This window comes from Toxorhynchites rutilus, chromosome 3 (genome assembly GCF_029784135.1).
Source record: "Toxorhynchites rutilus septentrionalis strain SRP chromosome 3, ASM2978413v1, whole genome shotgun sequence".
In the NCBI taxonomy this organism is placed as follows: Eukaryota; Metazoa; Arthropoda; class Insecta; order Diptera; family Culicidae; genus Toxorhynchites; species Toxorhynchites rutilus.
The window spans coordinates 278,687,750-278,707,681 of record NC_073746.1 but is presented as its reverse complement, the minus strand read 5'-3'; the positions used below and the strand labels follow the sequence as shown (position 1 = coordinate 278,707,681).

The 19,932-nt window shown below is 37.9% G+C and overlaps 1 protein-coding gene across 4 annotated transcripts in view; it reads left to right on the top strand.

The window, feature by feature from the left end:
* Nucleotides 1-19,932, top strand: part of LOC129779202 (uncharacterized) — a 184,201-nt gene that overhangs the window by 41,852 nt on the left and 122,417 nt on the right. For 3 of the 4 annotated variants that reach the window (XR_008743585.1, XM_055786514.1, XM_055786515.1), the window contains exon 2: nucleotides 887-941. Coding sequence is in view for 2 of the 4 variants with exons in the window: in XM_055786514.1 (XP_055642489.1) it covers nucleotides 887-941 (55 nt within the window). In the remaining 2 variants the exon portion in view is untranslated. The remainder of the gene's footprint in view (nucleotides 1-886; nucleotides 942-19,932) is intronic. The other variant, XR_008743586.1, reaches the window with a different exon arrangement.

Below are 19,932 nucleotides of genomic sequence, written 5' to 3'. Positions count from 1 at the left end.
AATATGTCACCCTTCTAAACTCGAGTCGACCGCGAGTAATCGGTTTCCTGTATTATTAACATTAGAATTAAGGAAAAATGTATATATACTGTATTGTTCCAGTAAGGAGTTCGGCTCCTTTAAACCTATGTAACTGAGCCTGTAAAAATAAACGATTTAAATAAAAAAAAATACCATAGATTAATCTAGTTTGCAATTTTCTTATTTCCAAATCCCATCTTATTCCGGAAGGAATCCGATGCTGGAGTATGAATCCGAATTGTCACTGCCCATGTGTGTTTTGAAAAAACAATGTCCCTTGCTGGAATTCACAATGGAATTAACACACAACACAATTAACAAGTGGAGGGAAGAAGCTCAAAGTCAGCAACCCAAATATGAAATTCCCTGATTATTCTCCTAGGAAACAAGAAAATGCATTCTTAAAGTAACGAGAGTGAGTTTCGTAAATAACATACTTCCGCTGATCCAAGCATGTCCAAAAAACTTATTGTACATTTCACACAGTTTTAATGAAGGCTTTTCATTAGTAATCGCAACAGCAGTTAAGTTGTTCTGTTCTAATTTGCATGAGCTTTCACAAAAACGATGCGAAGAAGAAAAACGTCTCACAATTCAAATTTAATTGTCACACAAGGAAAAAAAGGAGGTACAAAGCAAAGGAAAGCAATTAAATTTACATTAGGTCAGGTCAAAGTGACGAAGCGGAGAGTAGCACAAAAAGAAGGTCCTCTGGGATGATCCGACTGAACAAATTTCAATTTATTGTTTTTCCGGAAAGCAACCGACGCCCCTCCGTCGTTTTGATGTTTATGTTTAATTTATTTTCGAACCTGGGCTATTTATCTAATTATGATTCATTGTTCATTTTCTCCTTTCCTTCCAGAAGCCTGCAGCTTCCGACAAACCGTCATAGAGAAAGGTGTCGAAACACTGATAAGGTAATTTCGATCAAAATAATGAAATTATACATTAAATCTGAATATAAAACTTTGGGTATTTTCTTCCCACTTGGAAAAAGAAACATAATATCATTACCATTATCTTGATTTCCCCTCGCCTTCATACGAACTCCGTTAATTGATCGGTTTGGGCAGCTTACTAATGATCACTTGCAGGTTTTACTGGAGCTAACAAGAACCATGAATGTGGCGAGAGAATCGAAAGATAGACGCCTATGATTAACGTAAAAAAGTCACAGGAAGGTAGTGTCCGACCGCATAAGTGACGTGCGATTATGTTCGGCTATATGCAGGATGCTGATTTTGTTTAATAAATCACATATTTGATAATAATTTTGTAATAATTTGATGGCACACAATTGTACAATAATCACATTCTTCACTTGATTTCTAAGCTTCTAAGATATTGTTCGTTTTATCACTAACGCAGACATCAAATTTTACGATTCATTCGTCTCCACTAAGATTTCTAAAACGAAACGTGTTGTCTGTGTTTGGGAATACCCACCAAGCTGTACAAATGTATGCGACATCATGTTGTAAGTAAAAGAGCAAAGATTGCTTTTGCGAATCGACCAATCAGAACACGGGATTTTCGTTTGAATAGTGTGTAACCTTTTTCAAAGCTTACAAGCTGAGATCACTCGCTTGGTGATAGTTTTGATATCAATGAAAAACAAAATATTGTTTGTAAATATAAATAACCGCACAAGAAATAATTGAATTATATAAAACAAATTAAATAAAAGAGAAACAGAAACGAATTTCGCAAATCAAATTAAAATTGAATTCAAATTTCAGGCAACCCACTATGAGTTTCGTCGTCACGCAACGTATTACAAAAAAAACGGGGAGCTTGCAGCACGGCAAAAAGAATTGATGTGTCGTAAAGTGAGACGGAACTCATTTCGGTTAGCCAGTCAGGAGGTAGCACAGTGTAGAGTTATTTGAAAATTCGAACCTAGTTAGCGCAGGGATAACAGGCGGATTTCACTGCTCACATCTCTGCTAAACTCATCAGTGGAACCGATACCAATACCAGCGCAGCATCCAACTGAGCACAAAGCGCGCAATCCACAATTGATGCGTGATGACGCCACGCATCGTACGATCCTTTGTAAGGACGGAATCTGGAATGCTATATAAGGCCCTCTAGCCCACTCGACGCTCTCTTATTCCTGGATTAGCGAAGCAAAAAGTGGTGTTAATTTCGGCAAGCCCAATTTCCTAGTGAATCTAGTGTTAACAGCAATTTAATTGCTTTAGCAAACAGTGGTTTTGTTTAATAAAACATTTACAGTGCGCGAAGATAGTGAGCGTAGCTAGTAAGGCTATTTTCATATAGCCCTGGTCCTCCTCATAGCTAACGTTGAGGCCAGCTAATAGGTGAAGAGGTCGCATCCGGTCGAAGAGTTAATTAGTCGACACATTTAAGTTATTTTCCGACCGTGAATGCAAGATGTCGCGAGTGAACAAAGCGGAGATAATTCCTCTCGGAGTGCACATACCGCTATCCAGGTCGCCGAAGGTCGTCCACCAACATACGACCAACCACCATCATCTAATCTTCCGACCAGAGTCGGAATTATAAGCCGTAGTAGCCGAAGACGTCCATCTTGCCGGTTGGGCAAACCGGAAAACGCAACGCAGCAGATCTCTGAAAGCCGGCACAGCCGCCGGTAATAACCACGTGGTGACGGTATCACAACAGCGACGGAAGCAGATATGAGCAGAGCGTGTGACTCCGTTTAGATCTTTTTACTAAATAAATTGTCATTGGATTCTGGAATAAAGTGTTATTTGATTCGTTTTTCTACATTTTGCTTGCGATATTTTCTTGTGTGCACCAAAGAAATTGATTTCAGCTTGATTAGCTCCAGCATAAAGAAGGGACAGGTGAGTTTCCACTAGCGCGTTTTAGTCGACCCTGAGAATAATTGAGTGAGAGTTAGCTTGGCTGGCTTAAGAATACGTCCGCATCGGAGACGAGTGGAAGTCTCCGTAAGTTACAAGTGCTAGGGATTTTTTAATTGTTTGATAGTTAGTTTCATAAAGTATATTATTTTCTTCATTGTGAAAAATTGTTATGGAGTGCCCAAATCGATGACGTAAAAATCTCATGACTCCATGACTGAACAATAAGCGTTTGAAACTGGACCATTTTCACGATGCGATTGATTTTCGTTTCTCCATTTGTACCCCCCCGAAATACATAATCCTATCAAAAAACTGCGGAGCAGATCATTCTAATCAGTGCTGGAATTAATTTCAATAACTTATAGAATAATTACCCATTATCTTTTGTTATGCAACACGAGCGCCCTATCCCCGGTTACGTCACATGCTGTAATTGAATTGCAAATTGGCATAAATCACCACAATGATTGCGGAGAACAATTGATTGAGCATAATCAAAATAGGTATAGAGCAGTATCCATTCATCGCTTCATTCGTACATGCATCTTTCTGCTTGTTATCAAACACTGGTGTGGGTTTTCCATCCACTGTAATGACATCTCAACATCAGGGACATCAGGGACAGGTTGTGCAATCATCGGGACTGTACCTCATGTATCATGGCGCTGGCACTAATTGGTAGAAGTTTGATTATCAGTATTGAATTATATTTTTTCATATTTGTTTGACTCCCAGCGGCGAACGAAAACAAATGGTTATGTGATCCCTGTTACGAGCTTGGTCAAATACATTACATAGGTTCACAATCATGTTAAGTTCCTAGAAGAGCTTCCCGGCGTTTCATTGCAATTTTAAAGTGTTTTAGTGGCATAGAACATTCAACATGGTTGTTCGCATTATTTCCTCTGGTGAACGATTGTGTTTTCCGTCAAATCGAGGAAAACGCGATGAGTTTCTCGAACTGAGCCATTGTTTAAACTTTGATTAATTTAAAATCAGGTGTAGGTCTGTATGGGAGCAGATATCTGTCAGCTTGGGATTGTACCCAAAAAAAGTCCAAACGATGTCAACGGGGATCGAGAACCGAGACCGGCTGGAATGCAAACCTGTTTTACACGACCATTGGCCACTGGTGATGTTGCATAAATGCGTGATAATATTACACCTCATTATAAAATGAAGTTGGAAAGTGTTTTCTAAGAGTAAAAAGGAGAGCATAAACGTGAATCTATATCCTTCTCGGTCTAGGCCGTGTATGTGGCAGCACACATACACCCAGTTTTAATGCGTGCTTATTTGCAATGTGTATCTTGTTACGGTCGCTCATATTGCTCTTATATTGCTGTACATATTATAAAAATGATATACCAGTATGGGGGAGTAGCACATTTTCTGTTATATTTAAGTTCATTCAATGTAATAAATCGGGATGCCAAAACATAAACTAAAAATTAATTTCTCCTTTTCAGCCTTTCCAAGTATGTTTTGACCGGTTTCACGACATGCGGCCGAGCATTGTCGTGCTGCAAAATAACTTTATCGTGTCTTCTCGTATGGTGGCCGTTTTTCCTTCAGTGCACGGCTCAAACGCGTCAATTGTCGTCGGAAGGTCCCCCGTAATGGTTTCATTCGGTTTTAGCAGCTCATAGTACACCACACCCAGTTGGTCCCACCAAATAGACAGCATAACCTTCTGGCCGTCAATATTCCGTGCGGCCGTCGATGTTAATGCATGGCCGGGGTATCAATACGTTGCCCGATGTTTAGGATTGTCGTAATGGACCCACTTTTCATCACCAGTAACGATTCGATGCAAAAAAAAACCCTTTCTTTTATGCCATTGGAGCAGTTGTTCGCACGTGAAAAAACGGCGTTCGACGTCTCGTGGATTCAATTCATACAGCACCCAATGTCCTATCATCGGATAGTTCCCATTACTTTTAAACGATAGGATATGGTTTGCTGAGCTACTCCAAGTGTATCTGCAAGTTCTTGTTGCGTTTGTGACGTACCTTGATTGAGTAAGGCCTCCAATTCTTCATCTTCAAACTTTTTTGGCTGTCCGGAACGCTCTTCGTCTTCCAAGTCAAAATAACCACTTTTAAACCGTGCAAACCACGTCTGCCACGTTCGCTCAGTTGGAGCATGGTCACCATAAACTTCCACCGAAATCCGATGACTTTCCGCAGCTTTTTTCTTCATATTGAAGTAATGAAGTAACACTCCCCACAAAAACACTCTTGTTGGTACAAAATTCGACATATCATATATATGGCAAAAAACTATGTTGTTTACGCTGCAAGCTTTCTAATGAATGTCTGGAAGTTTGATTCACTGAAATAATAACTAAGTTATGCTATCTGTTGTCAAACCGAAGCCAGTATACCTAATATATTCGATAAAGAGCTGCTGTGCATGTTAAAAGGGGCCAGGTCTAGAGAATACAGCGGATGCGTAAACGTTTTTCAGTTAACGGTTTTCATTGCGTCCTCCACTGCTTTAGGGATTGCTCACTGTCTAGAGTGACGCTAAAAACAGAACATATTGAATATTCAAGTAGTTTTTAAAGTATCCTTCAAAAAAAAAATTGTGTTATATCAGCAGTAGGAAAGAATGTTGTCTACTCGCTAGCTGGATTGAGCATGTGATTTGAAATCGTGAATGGCTTATTCTGACTCGGTTTACTTCGTACTGCCTCAAATTCAAATAAATTTAGTATTGTACATTCCGGATGAAATGAGATAACTGCCGCTGTTAAGAAGAAGGAATATGCTCAAGATATATATTTAGTTCTGATTTATGGTTAGTCTTTTAAATCCAATAATCGAATGGATGGATTTTGATTCGAACTATATAAGTTAATAGGTAATATCCTCAGGCTTTGTTCTGTCCATAGACATATATGTTAGTAGAAGTATCGATTATCGCAATAGTACCAATGATTACATGAGTGATTTTTTTTTATTATCGGGTTTTTCAATAAGAGCACCACAAAAGTTATTTTTTAAATAGAACAAAAACGGTTTTGGGTACCATTAAAATTCTTTATTCATGTGAAAGTACATTTGATGTCATTATGTATGGAACTCGATTTCTTTTGCATGTACACCACGGGCACGCTTGCAGAAGTCCAGACGCTGAACCCAATTTTCCCCGGTTTTCAAGCATAAATCGGCCGATATTGCTGCAATTTCACGTTTGATATTCGTACGAAGTTCATAAATCGTCGCTGGCTCGTTGACATAGACTATAGACTTGACGTAGCCCCACAGGAAATAGTCCAATGGCGTCAAATCGCATGACCGAGGCGGCCAATTGACTGGGCCATTTCGTGAGGTAACATGCTCACCAAACTTAGTTTTCAATAAATCGATAGCTGTTTCATCAGAGTGACTATGAAAAAACGGTTATTTTTTCCTTTAACACTTATATTTCAAATTCTACATCAAAACTGTCTTCGTTCGACTTTTAGAGCTTATCAATACCAGCATCGCAAAATGCAGAACTTGCCAATACCTTAATCATACTTAAAGTTATTGATGTTTTTTTACCCAATAAATCATGATTTCAGTTTCAATTTACTCAAACACAAACAATAACATAGTTTTCAAAATCACACATCATGTAGAGTGAAATATGCTCTTTCAAACGCCGTCAATAAATTTTGTTAATGTTTGCCCCAGAAAGAATGACAAACAATTGAATAGAGCGTATGTTTTGGGAAGAAACATCAATAAATTTGAGTGAAGTTGAGATATTGACAAGTTCTGCATCGCAAAATGTTTGTATTGATAAGTTCTAAAAGTCTTCCGGAGACAGTTTGTATGTAGAATTTTAAATATAAAAGTAAGAGCAATAAAACAGTTTTTTTCATGGTGACCCTAACGAAAAAAGGCGCTATATCGGTTATTTCAAGAGATAGAAAAAAACTTTGTTCTACAAAGATATCTCAAATAACTGAGACTACAACATTGTCGAACAATGTTTACCTCTATCTATTAACATAAGAAAGTTAGATTTTTTATTTCATCCACAATTTTGGTCACCCTATTTTTGATAACATAAAAATGAGTGCTCTATTATATGTAACAACTTTGTCGAAGACAGTTTTTGTCTAGAGAATATCTGTCGAGCTCTAAATGCTAATTTCGACTTAAATACATCACCTGTACCATTGTGCTTTGATGCTTGCATCCTAGCATTTTACTAGTGATTATGTGATCAAAATAAGGAGATTTTCCTACTGCAATGCGGCTGTTTTGACGCAAGCACATTGTAAGTGCATGAATTACAACCTTCGTGATGTCGTGGTCCGACAAATTGACACGATTTTTTACCGAACCAAACTTGTATTTTCGAAAAAAAAAATTTTGATCAGGAACCAGTATTCCAATTATGAAAGATATATGTCAAAGATATATCTCAAAGCAAAAATTAATCGGGCAAACGTACGTAATGCACCATGTAATCGAATTCCTAAACTAAAGGATCGTCTCCTATGTTTCAAACTAATCGGGCAATCGGCGGAACACAGGTTTTCTTGCGAGAAACCGCCGCTTTCAACTGCGGTCAACTCGGATTGCGTCACATCGGCTGCTTGGAGCTGCCTCGGTTTCTTATCCTCGTTAAATGTTTGTCCTCATTGTCCTCAGAATAAATTTCATCACAAAATAATAAATTCATGATAAAAATTTCGCTGTGGTGATAAATACGTAAGTACAATGAACTCATTTCACATGTTCATGGCGTTTATGCTTTATATTTTCCGTAACCCGTCCTCATTTCTAAATGATACAATACGGAAAGGAAAGAGGACGACACGTCAGTTGTGCTTACACTAATTTCTAAACACGACACTGCGAAGTCTTCAACATCATTTTCGAATTTCCTCATTACAATTTCTCATTTTACTTCACATTTTTGTTGCTTTTTCGTGTTGTTTTGATTTAATCTTATTTATCAACAGGAGATTTAACAAAACTCATAATCTGTTTTGTCGGAATATTTCTTTCTTCTTTCGGGTAAATGTCGCATTCGGTATTTGTTGCATTCGGGTAAAGGCCCTTTCAGGTATTTGCCGCATTCGGGTAAATGTCCGATCAGATATATGTTGCAATCGGGTATTTGTTTCATTCGGGTATGTGTTACATTCGGGTAAACATGTCTCGGGTAAATGGGACACAACCGCGGATCGTGCTGTTATCCCTTCCGGCAAACACTGGCAACGGGATCACTCGAAAGGATTTTGGGACAATAGGCTATAGACATTCGGGATGGGAGAAGAACTGCAGGTATACGACTGGTTCTCCTTTTCTTTGTTGATCGGGTGAATAGACACGCTGTCCGCCGTTGCGGGACAATAGACACGCGTGGGACGATTCGTTGGTGGAGAAAATTTATTCAGGAGCTCTCTCGTCATGAGGGCCTGCCGACGACAACCGTGAACGAGAGGAAATGGGTCTTTTTTTGTTTTCTCGCCATCATTCTCCATCGGTGGCGGTCTTTATTCGACCAACAAAAGACTGCTTACAGCGGAGCCACGCTTCCTGCGTGTTCTAATGAATCGAAACAATGAAACACCTTTCGTTTTCCCAGAGCAGCCATTTTCAGTTATGCTCATGGCTCGCTAATACAAAGAACGACCTCTTCCGTCGGCAGAGAAAACAAAATAATATCATCATGAAATGTTGTGTTTATTAAAGTCACTCACCATCGGCACTGATGGATGTCTTAATCAGTAACGTTTGAAGGTTACTTTAAAGGTTGCTCACGATTTTGATATGAGTTGTTGAACATAATCTCGAACGTTATTTGGCATGACAGCAGCAGTCATCTACATGAAAACGGCCCAAGGGGTGAAGAGAAGATCCAATCCGTTTTTCGGTTCTGAAAGCAGCTTATTTTCGAGAATCATTTGTACTCGCTACCCTATATTTATTTCCAATTTTTTTCACAACATTTTTCCATAATTCAAAGTTTCCAAACGGCCGGGAATTGAAAAAGTTAAGGAGATATATAAAACATTTTTTAATTAAATTTGTTTCGAAAACAAATCAAACAAAGTTCCACCCGACCCGTTATTCTGTATTCCGTGGTGCGTTCTGGTTTAGTTTCGAACAAACGCCGTCGCCAGTGGGTGTAGAGCGAACTTTCTGCCTGTACTCGACCCTGCCGGAAAAAGGGAACGAAACTGCTTAAGCCCTGGATGTAAGACCAGCGAGATGAAAGCGTAATATCACAAGGAGATAATGCTCATTCCGCTTTGAGGACTGGAGGAGGGGTGGTAATCGGAGAGGAAGAATGGCTACATCCTTCCGCCACGAATGGAACTGAGCTTCCTGCCAGTGTGTTGGATAATGCTTGCTGCTCCTTCGGCACGAGTTTATGGCAGCTGAACAAACCAGAACGGAAAAGCGCCACAGAGCTTTTGCCTTAGCACAAAAATGAAAGAACAAAGAAGAACACAAGTTTCAGTATTATTATATCTCGTTATAATCGTTATTACTTCAATTCGTTTGAGTGTGCTGCTCAGTGGTTAAAATCTGGGTTAAAGCAAATGGACGGAACAAAAAATGATTGCACTCCGTTCGAAGCTTTGAAATCTGATTCTGAATATTGTTCTTTCTTAGAGCGCAGTAAAGATCTGATCTTGGCGGTTTTGTCCGGGCGGGGAATCAATTGCGTTGGTTATTATTAGTTTTAAAATTTTCTTTCACGTTTCCTATGTTAGTTCGAGCTTGGTATTGTTAGATATCTAATTGTAGCTATAGTGGTGGGCATTTGCTTACCAGAGGTTTCCTTTAAAAAAAAATTTTTTTTTTTTTTAATTTCTGTATTATAGTGACTTTCAACACATTTGGCTGGTTCGTCACTTTTACCTTCCATTTCGGAAGAATGTCGGGAGTGAGAATTGAACTCGTGACCTTTAGCGTGAGAGGTATGGATGTTACCGCTACGCCAGATCTCCTCCACTTTAAAAAAAAAGGTTTTATTGCAAATTTGTAAATGTATGGTTCCTACATTCGCCCACAGCACCCACTGCACTGAGTATGCATTGTTTATATCTTAGGATTCTTTCCTAAGTGAATGAATCGAGTGCGATGAATCAGAGCGAAAGCAGGGCAATTACCTGCGAAGATTGTGCCTTTTTCATTTTCTTTGTATTCTGGGAGATTTCAAGTTCATTCGCATCTAGTCTTGAAAAAGGCCAATTAAAATGTCTTGCTGATGTCGAATACAGTAAGGAATAACAAGAACAATGTGTATATTTGGTGCAATGATACTCGTACATTCTACACCAAGTGGTATGAAAACCAAACTGGTGCATCATTTCATTATTGAAGGATCCATTTGGAAAGCTCAAAAAAGTGCAAAATAAATGTGCGCTAAAAAAGGAATGCTAATGTTGTGGACAATAAAAAACGAGAAGAGATTAAAATTGATTTATTTCTTTCATTATTCACTGAAACATTGATCATCAAAGACGAAGGGGTAATTTTTCATTCTAATATGTTTGTATGAAATTGTCCTACAGAAACGTCCTGGGAGTCAAATGAAAGATGTTTGATAAGGTTAATTGGATTTGATATTGAATCAGTTGGCAAAGAAGTAGAAAGGTCTGAGCCTAGAGTCACGGACGGAAACTTGACGTAGAACGTTGAGGATAATTGCTTTTGAATTGAGTGTTTGTAACTGTTCAGAAGTCCGGAATACTAACTCATTCACTCCAAACTCCAAATGGTGACCCTAGAAAAGCCTAGAACTGAACCTAGAACCTAGAACTGAACTGAACTTTTCCGTCACGAAGAAAACACGTGAGAAAGAATAAGGGAACCAGACGATGGAGTAGAAATGGACGAACTACCGAAGCTTCGTTGAGTGGTATCAATATCGGTATCAGGGACAACAATTAATATTAGCTGGAACCCAACAAACATAGGCAGCTCACTGCTATTCATGTCTTGACATTGATATCGTTAGATATCTAATTTTGTTGTCTAATTTGTATGGAAATTATTTTTTGTTTATTAATGGGGAAAGAGAAGGTGCTTCTTCTTTAAAAGCCACAAATTGCATGTAAACATATGTTTCATCCGACAATGATGTATGTTTTAATATGATTCGCTCCATTTTTAATATATTTTCTTGTGACTTAACCTAGATTTCATCATAGACCATATTTAATAATAGTTCAGTGAGAGAGAAAAATGCGTAACGATATTTTTTAATTTTCACAAATATTCCGGTAATGTTTATCATGGTAACACGTACACGTCATAGGCCAAAGCAACGAAAAAAAATTCTTTCACATTAGAAGATTTCTTGTTAACCCAATTCATGAATTGTTCCAGCTTCCTTCGGATTTTTCTGATAAATAGAAAGTATATAAATATCACAAATTATTTAAAAAAAAAAGCATCAAATTAAAAAATTACAGCTTTGCCGAGAATCAAATTTGATTACAATGATGAAACCAATCCTAATTTTAAATTCAAGATTGAGCATATATAAACAAAATAAGCTACGGGGATTACACGATTTTTGCTCGTGAATGACAATATCGTTATCTCTTTTAACATTACCCAAGCGTTTTAGTTATATTCATCCGTTCCGTCCAATGCAATGTGCTTTCCACGTGTATTCAGTTCAGCTGCGTTCCCAGGGTTGTCAACTATACTTTTCAAAAATCAGGAAGAGTGAAGATAAAAATCAAGAAAAAATCAGGGTAGTTCATATTGGGTTGGCCTGAAAGTTCGCGCTGATTTTTGGGAAAACAAAAGCATTATTTTTATAGCTAGACATACATACATTTTTATTATTTTGTTCTACAATCTTTCATCACCGCTCACGCAGCTCAAAAATTATATCCTCCCAGAACATGTTTGTTTTTATTTTGAACTAGCTGACTCGGCAAACTACGCCCCGCCCAAAGCTTTGTTTTCGTTATCACATTCACGTTTTATTACTAACCACACGTTCATGGGTCCAATCGCAGAATTGTTCATTGATTGATCTTCTAAACTACCCTTTAAAATGATTTTTACTAGAAAATTTCAGTACTTCAACCAAAACTCGACATTATAATATCAGATTATTTTCAGACACAACTCTCGTGCAAGAATTTTCATCCACTTGCAAATAACATGTTTCTCCGTTGCATGTAATAATATTTGGTACAGAAAATATGATAGAATGAAGACAGCCCTAAATCGGACAATTCCTTTCTCGAGTTTTGCTCTTATCAACACATTCGGCGATCCATTTTTATTTATATAGATAAAAGACGATCTAGGAGTGTGTTTGATCACATTAAAATCCATTTCCACTTTCGAACGAAGACCATTTCGTTACCACAAACATCAGATGGACTAACAACGCTTGTCAATATGTAATTGTAGAACACATGCGAATTGAATTTTTCGAATTTTCCCATTTTCGTTCAGAGTTTTCCAGAAAATTTTCAATTTTCATGTTCAGTTAAAATATGTGCATTATTTTTATGCGACCCCCTCTCCCTTCCAGAGGAGGAAGGGGTGTCATACCATCATAGAAACATTTCTCGTACCCAAAAACCCTCACATCCCAAATTCTATCGATCGCTAAAAAATTAGCATTAGCATTGAGCAAGTTGCACAATATCGAAGGTGGTACGAATTCAGTTCACCTCCATCCGTTACTGACAATTGGAAGTATCTCTTAGATGAAAGCTTGCTTTCTCTAACAGTTAAGAATGGTCCTGGCCACGTCCTTGCAACTGCTGAGGAAAGGGAAGGAATGTTAGTTCGATATTTACTTAAGAGAGATGTAGAGAACTCTACGACCTCTCATAAATATCTCGGGAATTTAGGAAATATGTTAGTAGGGAAGGTTAGCCATAGGATACACTCAGTCAGTGTTATTGGCAAGCTTGTGATTACTATTACTATTACTATTACTATTACTATTACTATTACTATTACTATTACTATTACTATTACTATTACTATTACTATTACTATTACTATTACTATTACTATTACTATTACTATTACTATTACTATTACTATTACTATTACTATTACTATTACTATTACTATTACTATTACTATTACTATTACTATTACTATTACTATTACTATTACTATTACTATTACTATTACTATTACTATTACTATTACTATTACTATTACTATTACTATTACTATTACTATTACTATTACTATTACTATTACTATTACTATTACTATTACTATTACTATTACTATTACTATTACTATTACTATTACTATTACTATTACTATTACTATTACTATTACTATTACTATTACTATTACTATTACTATTACTATTACTATTACTATTACTATTACTATTACTATTACTATTACTATTACTATTACTATTACTATTACTATTACTATTACTATTACTATTACTATTACTATTACTATTACTATTACTATTACTATTACTATTACTATTACTATTACTATTACTATTACTATTACTATTACTATTACTATTACTATTACTATTACTATTACTATTACTATTACTATTACTATTACTATTACTATTACTATTACTATTACTATTACTACTACTATTACTATTACTATTACTATTACTATTTAATACATGATTGTGATACATTCGCTGCGATTATTTTCGATTATGCGTTTCTGCTACACATTACACGATAAAGTCAACAGAAATAATTATATCTCATAAAACTACTTTCACGTAAAAACAACGGTTAAACGAAACCCATGTCTGCAACGCTTCTACGTGAAACACACAGCTAAAAAAAATTCTATCGATCGCTAAAAAATATGCTAAAAATATGCTAAAATATAATAAGTTTGATTCCATTTGTTTGATTAGTTCTCGAGTTGTTGAGAAAGAGGGGAGGAGTGTCTATTCCCCACAGAAATCTTTCGTGCCCCCTGAAACCTTCGCTAAAACCTGCCAAATTTGGCTCCATTTGCTTAATTAGTTTTCTAGTTATGCAGAAATTTGTCTTTCATTTATATGACAGCTACCCCTTAGAGATGGGGGTGGAGTATTGAACCACCGTAAAACATTTATTGCACCCTTAAACCTCCACATTCCAAATTTGGTTTCATTTGCTTACCTAATTCTCGAGTAATGCAGAAATTTTGTGTTTCATTTGTATAGCAGCCTCCCCTTAGAGAGGGGGAGGGATCTCGAACTATCTTAGGAACCTTCCCCGGCCCTAAAAACCCCTACATACCAATTTCGATGTCGATCGGTTCAGTAGTTTGCGAGTCCATTAGAATCAGACCGACAGGCAGACAGTAATCCATTTTTATAGATATAGATTTGTTTATGCTGATCATAGAGTCGAATGGATGTTTTTTCCATTCAGGATTTTTCAGTAATTCAGGCTAACACGAGTATTCGTCCTTACACGAGGAATCGTGCAAAAAATAATCCTGAAAAATCAGATTGAAATCACTACTCCTTTCTACCACTATTTATTTGTTCATGTCGGACTTGATTATATACAGCTTAAAAAAAAAGTTTTTTTATATTTGAACGATGACTAACTTCAAGAAAAAATGTAATACTTTAACGTTAAGGTTAAATTTATTTGAGTATTATAAGTACAGTGGAGTAAAAGTCGTGATTTTTGATGATTTTGATTGAATTCTCACCAGGAATCGTTTATAACGATATTGCAGCGTAATCACAACTATATACTGTATTATTTTTTTCTATCTTTCAAATGAAAGCAACAGAATTGTCCTACGTATCGTACTTCTCGAAGTAGGGTCAGTTCAAGGCAAACAAATCCTGGAACAATAAAAAAGTTCAATAACTCCGTCATTGTTGAAATTCGACCATGTGCAGGATTTTTTTTCATCAAACATGATCATCTGGATAATTTTTTTTTTTCATGTGAGAAAAGTGTTTTCTGATTTACCAGTGATTTATGATTTTTTTTATATATACAAAAAACGAAAAGTATATGTATGATAACAAATTAAAAAAAATTTACTTGATTATATACAGTCGATATATAATCGGAGACTGTATATAATCGAATCCGCCCTGTATTGATTTTACGCACACTTTGCTGAGCAACGGTTCACTTTTAGTGGAAATGTTGGTAAATTGCTTTCATAGGTTCAGTTACTTAGACGTGGTATCCACAATTCGCCAGAGAGATAGTAAGTAGTTTCATGTTCTTATAATAAGCTTGTGTATCGTTTTTGAAGGTCATTGAAGGGGAACTAATTCGAATCAATTCAGTGACATAAATTGTATCAGTATGATTGGAATTAAATTCACAATTCACAATTCATTCAATTCAAGTCATTATTTCCGTATCATGTCGTTTCAGTCATCCGAACAAAATCTATTGGGAATAATTTTTTTTTTTTTTTATAAATTCGTTTATTTTTACAGGCTCAGTTACATAAGTTTAAAGGAGCCGAAATCTTAAATATATTTTTAAAACTATATATATGAACAATTTTCTTAAATCTATGGTTAGTTATGTGGGAAACCGATTACTCGTGGTGGACTCGAGATTAAAAGGGTGACATTTTCTCAGGAAAAGGATGGGGTATAAGGAAATTATTACAATGTTGATAATCACACACACTCAATTCTTAAATCTATTCGTACATCAGTTGTGAATTTACATTTCATTCTTCTGTTTATAGCAAGCGGACCAATTACTCACAAAGGAAGAAATGGAGGGTATAAGGATATACCTATTCACTCGCGAGACGCGACACGGAACTAGGACACAACACTTATAATCCTTACAAACATTAAAATGGTTAAAATTACCTTTTTCGTCGACCGGTTTCGGGCTCGATGTTGCCCATCTACTGGACGGTGTCCGACTGGTTACGATGGAGCACTAACACATATTCATACGGTTATCAGTACTTGTCGAAGATATAGTTTGCTGAGTTATCAGCTTCGTCAGATGGAAGAGTTGAGATGATATTGGTGCATCTTCTTCATTCATAAGTGGGGAATCGCTGGTTGAGATGTACATTGATTCCCATGCATTCAACTGTGAGGCTTTTCGTACATTTCTAATAATTTTTGCCTTCTCCCAGTCTACGCAGTGGGCTTGAGTTAAAGCATGTGCTGCCACACTTGATTCGCTGGCTCGTTCATTATCCACCGCATTCTTATGTTCACGTAGGCGGATTTTGAATTTCCGACGAGTTTGACCGATGTATACACTAGTACAGTCTTTGCAGGGAATCTGATAGATCCCTGATTTTTCATCCGGTGGAATTCTATCTTTCAGGTTGCACAAAAGGTCTTTCAGGGTGCTCTCACTTTTGTACACCACATGAAATCCGTGTTTCCGGAGTGTAGACTGGACTGTGTTGGTTATTTTGGGATAGTACGGTAGGCTGATCCTTTTGTGTTGTTCCTTCTCAGGCTCTAATGTGGTGTTGTTTTTTCTCCATTTCTTCTTCTCGTGTTTCCGAAGGATTTTCTCCACAAAACATCTCTTGTACCCATTCAGCTCTGCAGCATGGTAGATTCTATTTTTCTCCGCTATGTAATCATCTCTCTCCATTGGTATGTTGAGGAGACGATACACCATGGAGTGGAAGGCTGCTTGTTTTTGTGCGCCGAAGTGATTAGAGTCGGAAGTTATATATCTATTCGTAGACGTTGGTTTACGGTATATCCCAAACTTTAGCCGATTATCTTCCTTCCGGGTAATGTACAGGTCCAGAAAAGGAAGTGTACCGTCTTTTTCTTTTTCGACGGTAAACTTAATCGTCCTATGTCGGGAATTCAACAACTCCAACGTCTGCTTCAAGTAACGTTCTTTCACAACTGCGAAGATGTCATCTACATAGCGTCTCCACATTCGAGGGAAGAATTTTTCTTTCGCCAACTCTGTTTCAAAATCTTTCATGAAAACCTCCGCTAAGAGTGGCGATAGCTTGCTACCCATACTGAGACCGAACGTTTGCTTGTAGAACTTTCCCCTGAACGAAAAGAAGTTCTGATTCATACAGGTTTTCGTTACCAAAAGATATGCGTCGATCTGATTGGGTGGTACGCGTTTCCGTTCCAGATGTCTGCGCAAACTATTTACCGCCTCTGTTACTGGCACGTTCGGAAAAAGAGCTGTAACATCGAACGACACCAGAATTTCCCCTCGCCTAACCTCGAAGCCTTTCAAATGGTCTACCAACTCAAACGAATTGTTGACATTTTTACCGTGAGTTATGGGATATTTTTTCAATTCTTCAACCAACCAAGCAGCCATTTTTTCAGTTGGAGTGCAGATGTTAGACGAAATCAGCCGCATCGCCACTGGATTTTTATGTATTTTTGGGAGGCAGTACAACAATGCCACTTTTGGATTGGGTGCATTCAATTTTCGTTCAAGTTTATCCCCACCCATCAAGTGTGTGACTTTTTGGCGAACAGAATTAGCTTCTTCAGTCATTGCATTAAGCGGATCTTTAGGTTTCCCATTTTTGAAGCAATGTTCTTCATACGGACCGGAGCGAATCATGTCAAGAACCCGTAAGTCATAATCATGTTTATCCATGATCACAACTGCATTCCCTTTATCTGCCCGTGAATAAACTACATCGCGAGCTTTTAGCTGTCGTATTGCACACCAGGTATCAAAGCTCGTCTGTTTCCCACTTTCCGTCTTGGGTACTGTTTTTAATAAACATTGCTCAACGTCGTACCGTATAGCTGATTTCGACGTGAAAGTGTTGTACTGTATTGCGCTTTCAATATTGTTTACTGTGTCGGCGATGGGGGGGCGCGAGGGGGAGATGGCAAAATTCAATCCCTTGTTCAATAGATCCAGCTCAGTTCTAGCGAACTGTGCGGACGAAAGGTTGATAACAAAATTGTCGATGTTTTGTGGAGATCGTATTACCTTCTGTGGCGCCTGCGTCAGAGCGAGATGTTGTAGTTTTTTGTGATGCCTTTCTTTCGTTCTCCTTACACGTCCCTGGAGATTGCGACTTATTTTATAAGTCGCAATATCGTATAAGGATATAAGGATAATCACACACGAACATCGATAGATTTAAGGAAAACATATATTTGGGACATGTAATCAAGGTCTAACCGAGCCAATACATCTCTCACCGGCACATTGGGCTGCCTTCCTCTAGCCCGAAGGGAGTTCTCTAAATTCGATCTGGCAACAAGATACACCTCACACGACCAAACAACGTGTTCGATGTCGTGGTAACCTCGGCCACAAACGCAGATATTGCTGCCGGCCAGATTGAAACGAAAGAGTAGCGCGTCTAACGAACAGTGATTGGACATGAGTCGGGAGAAGGTGCGAATAAAGTCCCGACTCAAGTCCAGACTTTTGAACCATGGTTTGAGGCTAACCTTAGGGATAATCGAGTGAAGCCACCGGCCCAATTCATCTTCGTTCCATTTGCGTTGCCAGTTAGCGATGGTATTTTTACGGACTAAAGAGTAAAATTCATTGAAGGCGATTTGACGCTGATAAATATCGCCTTCAATCGCACCTACCTTTGCTAATGAGTCAGCTCTCTCATTACCCGGAATTGAGCAATGTGAAGGGACCCAGACAAAGGTAATGACATAACATCGTCTGGATAAAGCACTCAATATTTTTCGTATTCTCTCAAGGAAGTACGGCGAGTGCTTTTCCGGCCTCACTGAACGGATAGCTTCGACAGAGCTAAGACTATCCGTTACAATGTAATAGTGTTCAACAGGTCGTGAGGCGACGCTGTCCAGCGCCCAATGAATTGCTGCCAATTCAGCAATATACACTGAGCAAGGATTCTGAAGACTGTGTGAGGTGCTAAAAAATTCGTTGAACACTCCAAATCCTGTAGACTCGTTTATAGTGGACCCATCAGTAAAGTACATATTATCACAATTGATACCCCTATATTTTTCATCGAAGATCGTTGGAGCGATCCTCGATCGTTGGTAATCTGAATATCCATGGATATCTTGCTTCATGGACAGATCAAAATGCACAGAGGAATTGATGTAGTCAGGGAAACAAACACGGTTGGGAATATACGAAGAAGAATCAACCTGCATGGAGTTGAATTCATGATATGAACTCATGAATCCGGAGTGAAAATTTAGCTCGATTAGCCGCTCAAAATTTCCGATCACCAATAGGTTCATGACCTTACACCGGATGAAGAACCGAAGAGATAATAAATTGAAGCGATCTTTTAGTGGGAGTAGACCTGCCAAAACCTCGAGACTCATGGTATGCGTTGAGGGCATACATCCCAACGCAATACGGAGACAAAGATACTGAATTCGCTCGAGTTTAATTAAGTGTGTTTTGGCAGCTGATTGAAAACAGAAACTGCCATACTCCATCACTGAGAGAATAGTTGTTCTATACAACATTATAAGATCTTCGGGATGGGCTCCCCACCAGGTGCCGGTGATTGTACGGAGAAAATTTATTCTTTGTTGGCATTTTTTACTCAGATACCTAATATGGGCCCCCCAAGTACATTTGGAGTCGAACCAGACCCCAAGATACTTGAATGACATAGCATGAGTGATCGGTTTACCCAAAAGTTGAAGCTTTGGTTTTGCTGGTCTATGCTTCCTAGAAAAAACCACCATCTCTGTTTTCTCCGTGGAGAATTCGATCCCTAGCCCAATGGCCCAGGTTGAAAAATTGTTCAAAGTATCTTGTAAGGGTTCTTGTAGGTCGGATTCTGTTGATCCTACGACAGAGACCACTCCATCATCTGCAAGTTGTCTTAGGCTGCAATTTTGTGTAAGGCAATTGTCGATGTCGCTTACATAGAAGTTGTACAAAAGGGGGCTTAAACATGAGCCCTGGGGGAGGCCCATGTAAGAGACCCGACTTACTGCCGAATCTCCGTGAGAAAAGTTCAAATGCTTCTCACAAAGCAAGTTATATAACATATTATTCAATAGATGCGGCAGACCCCGAGAGTGTAATTTGTCTGTCAAAACCTCTATTGAAACGGAATCAAAGGCCCCCTTTATGTCCAAGAATACTGAAGCCATTTGTTTTTTTGCGGCGTAAGCCATTTGAATTTCT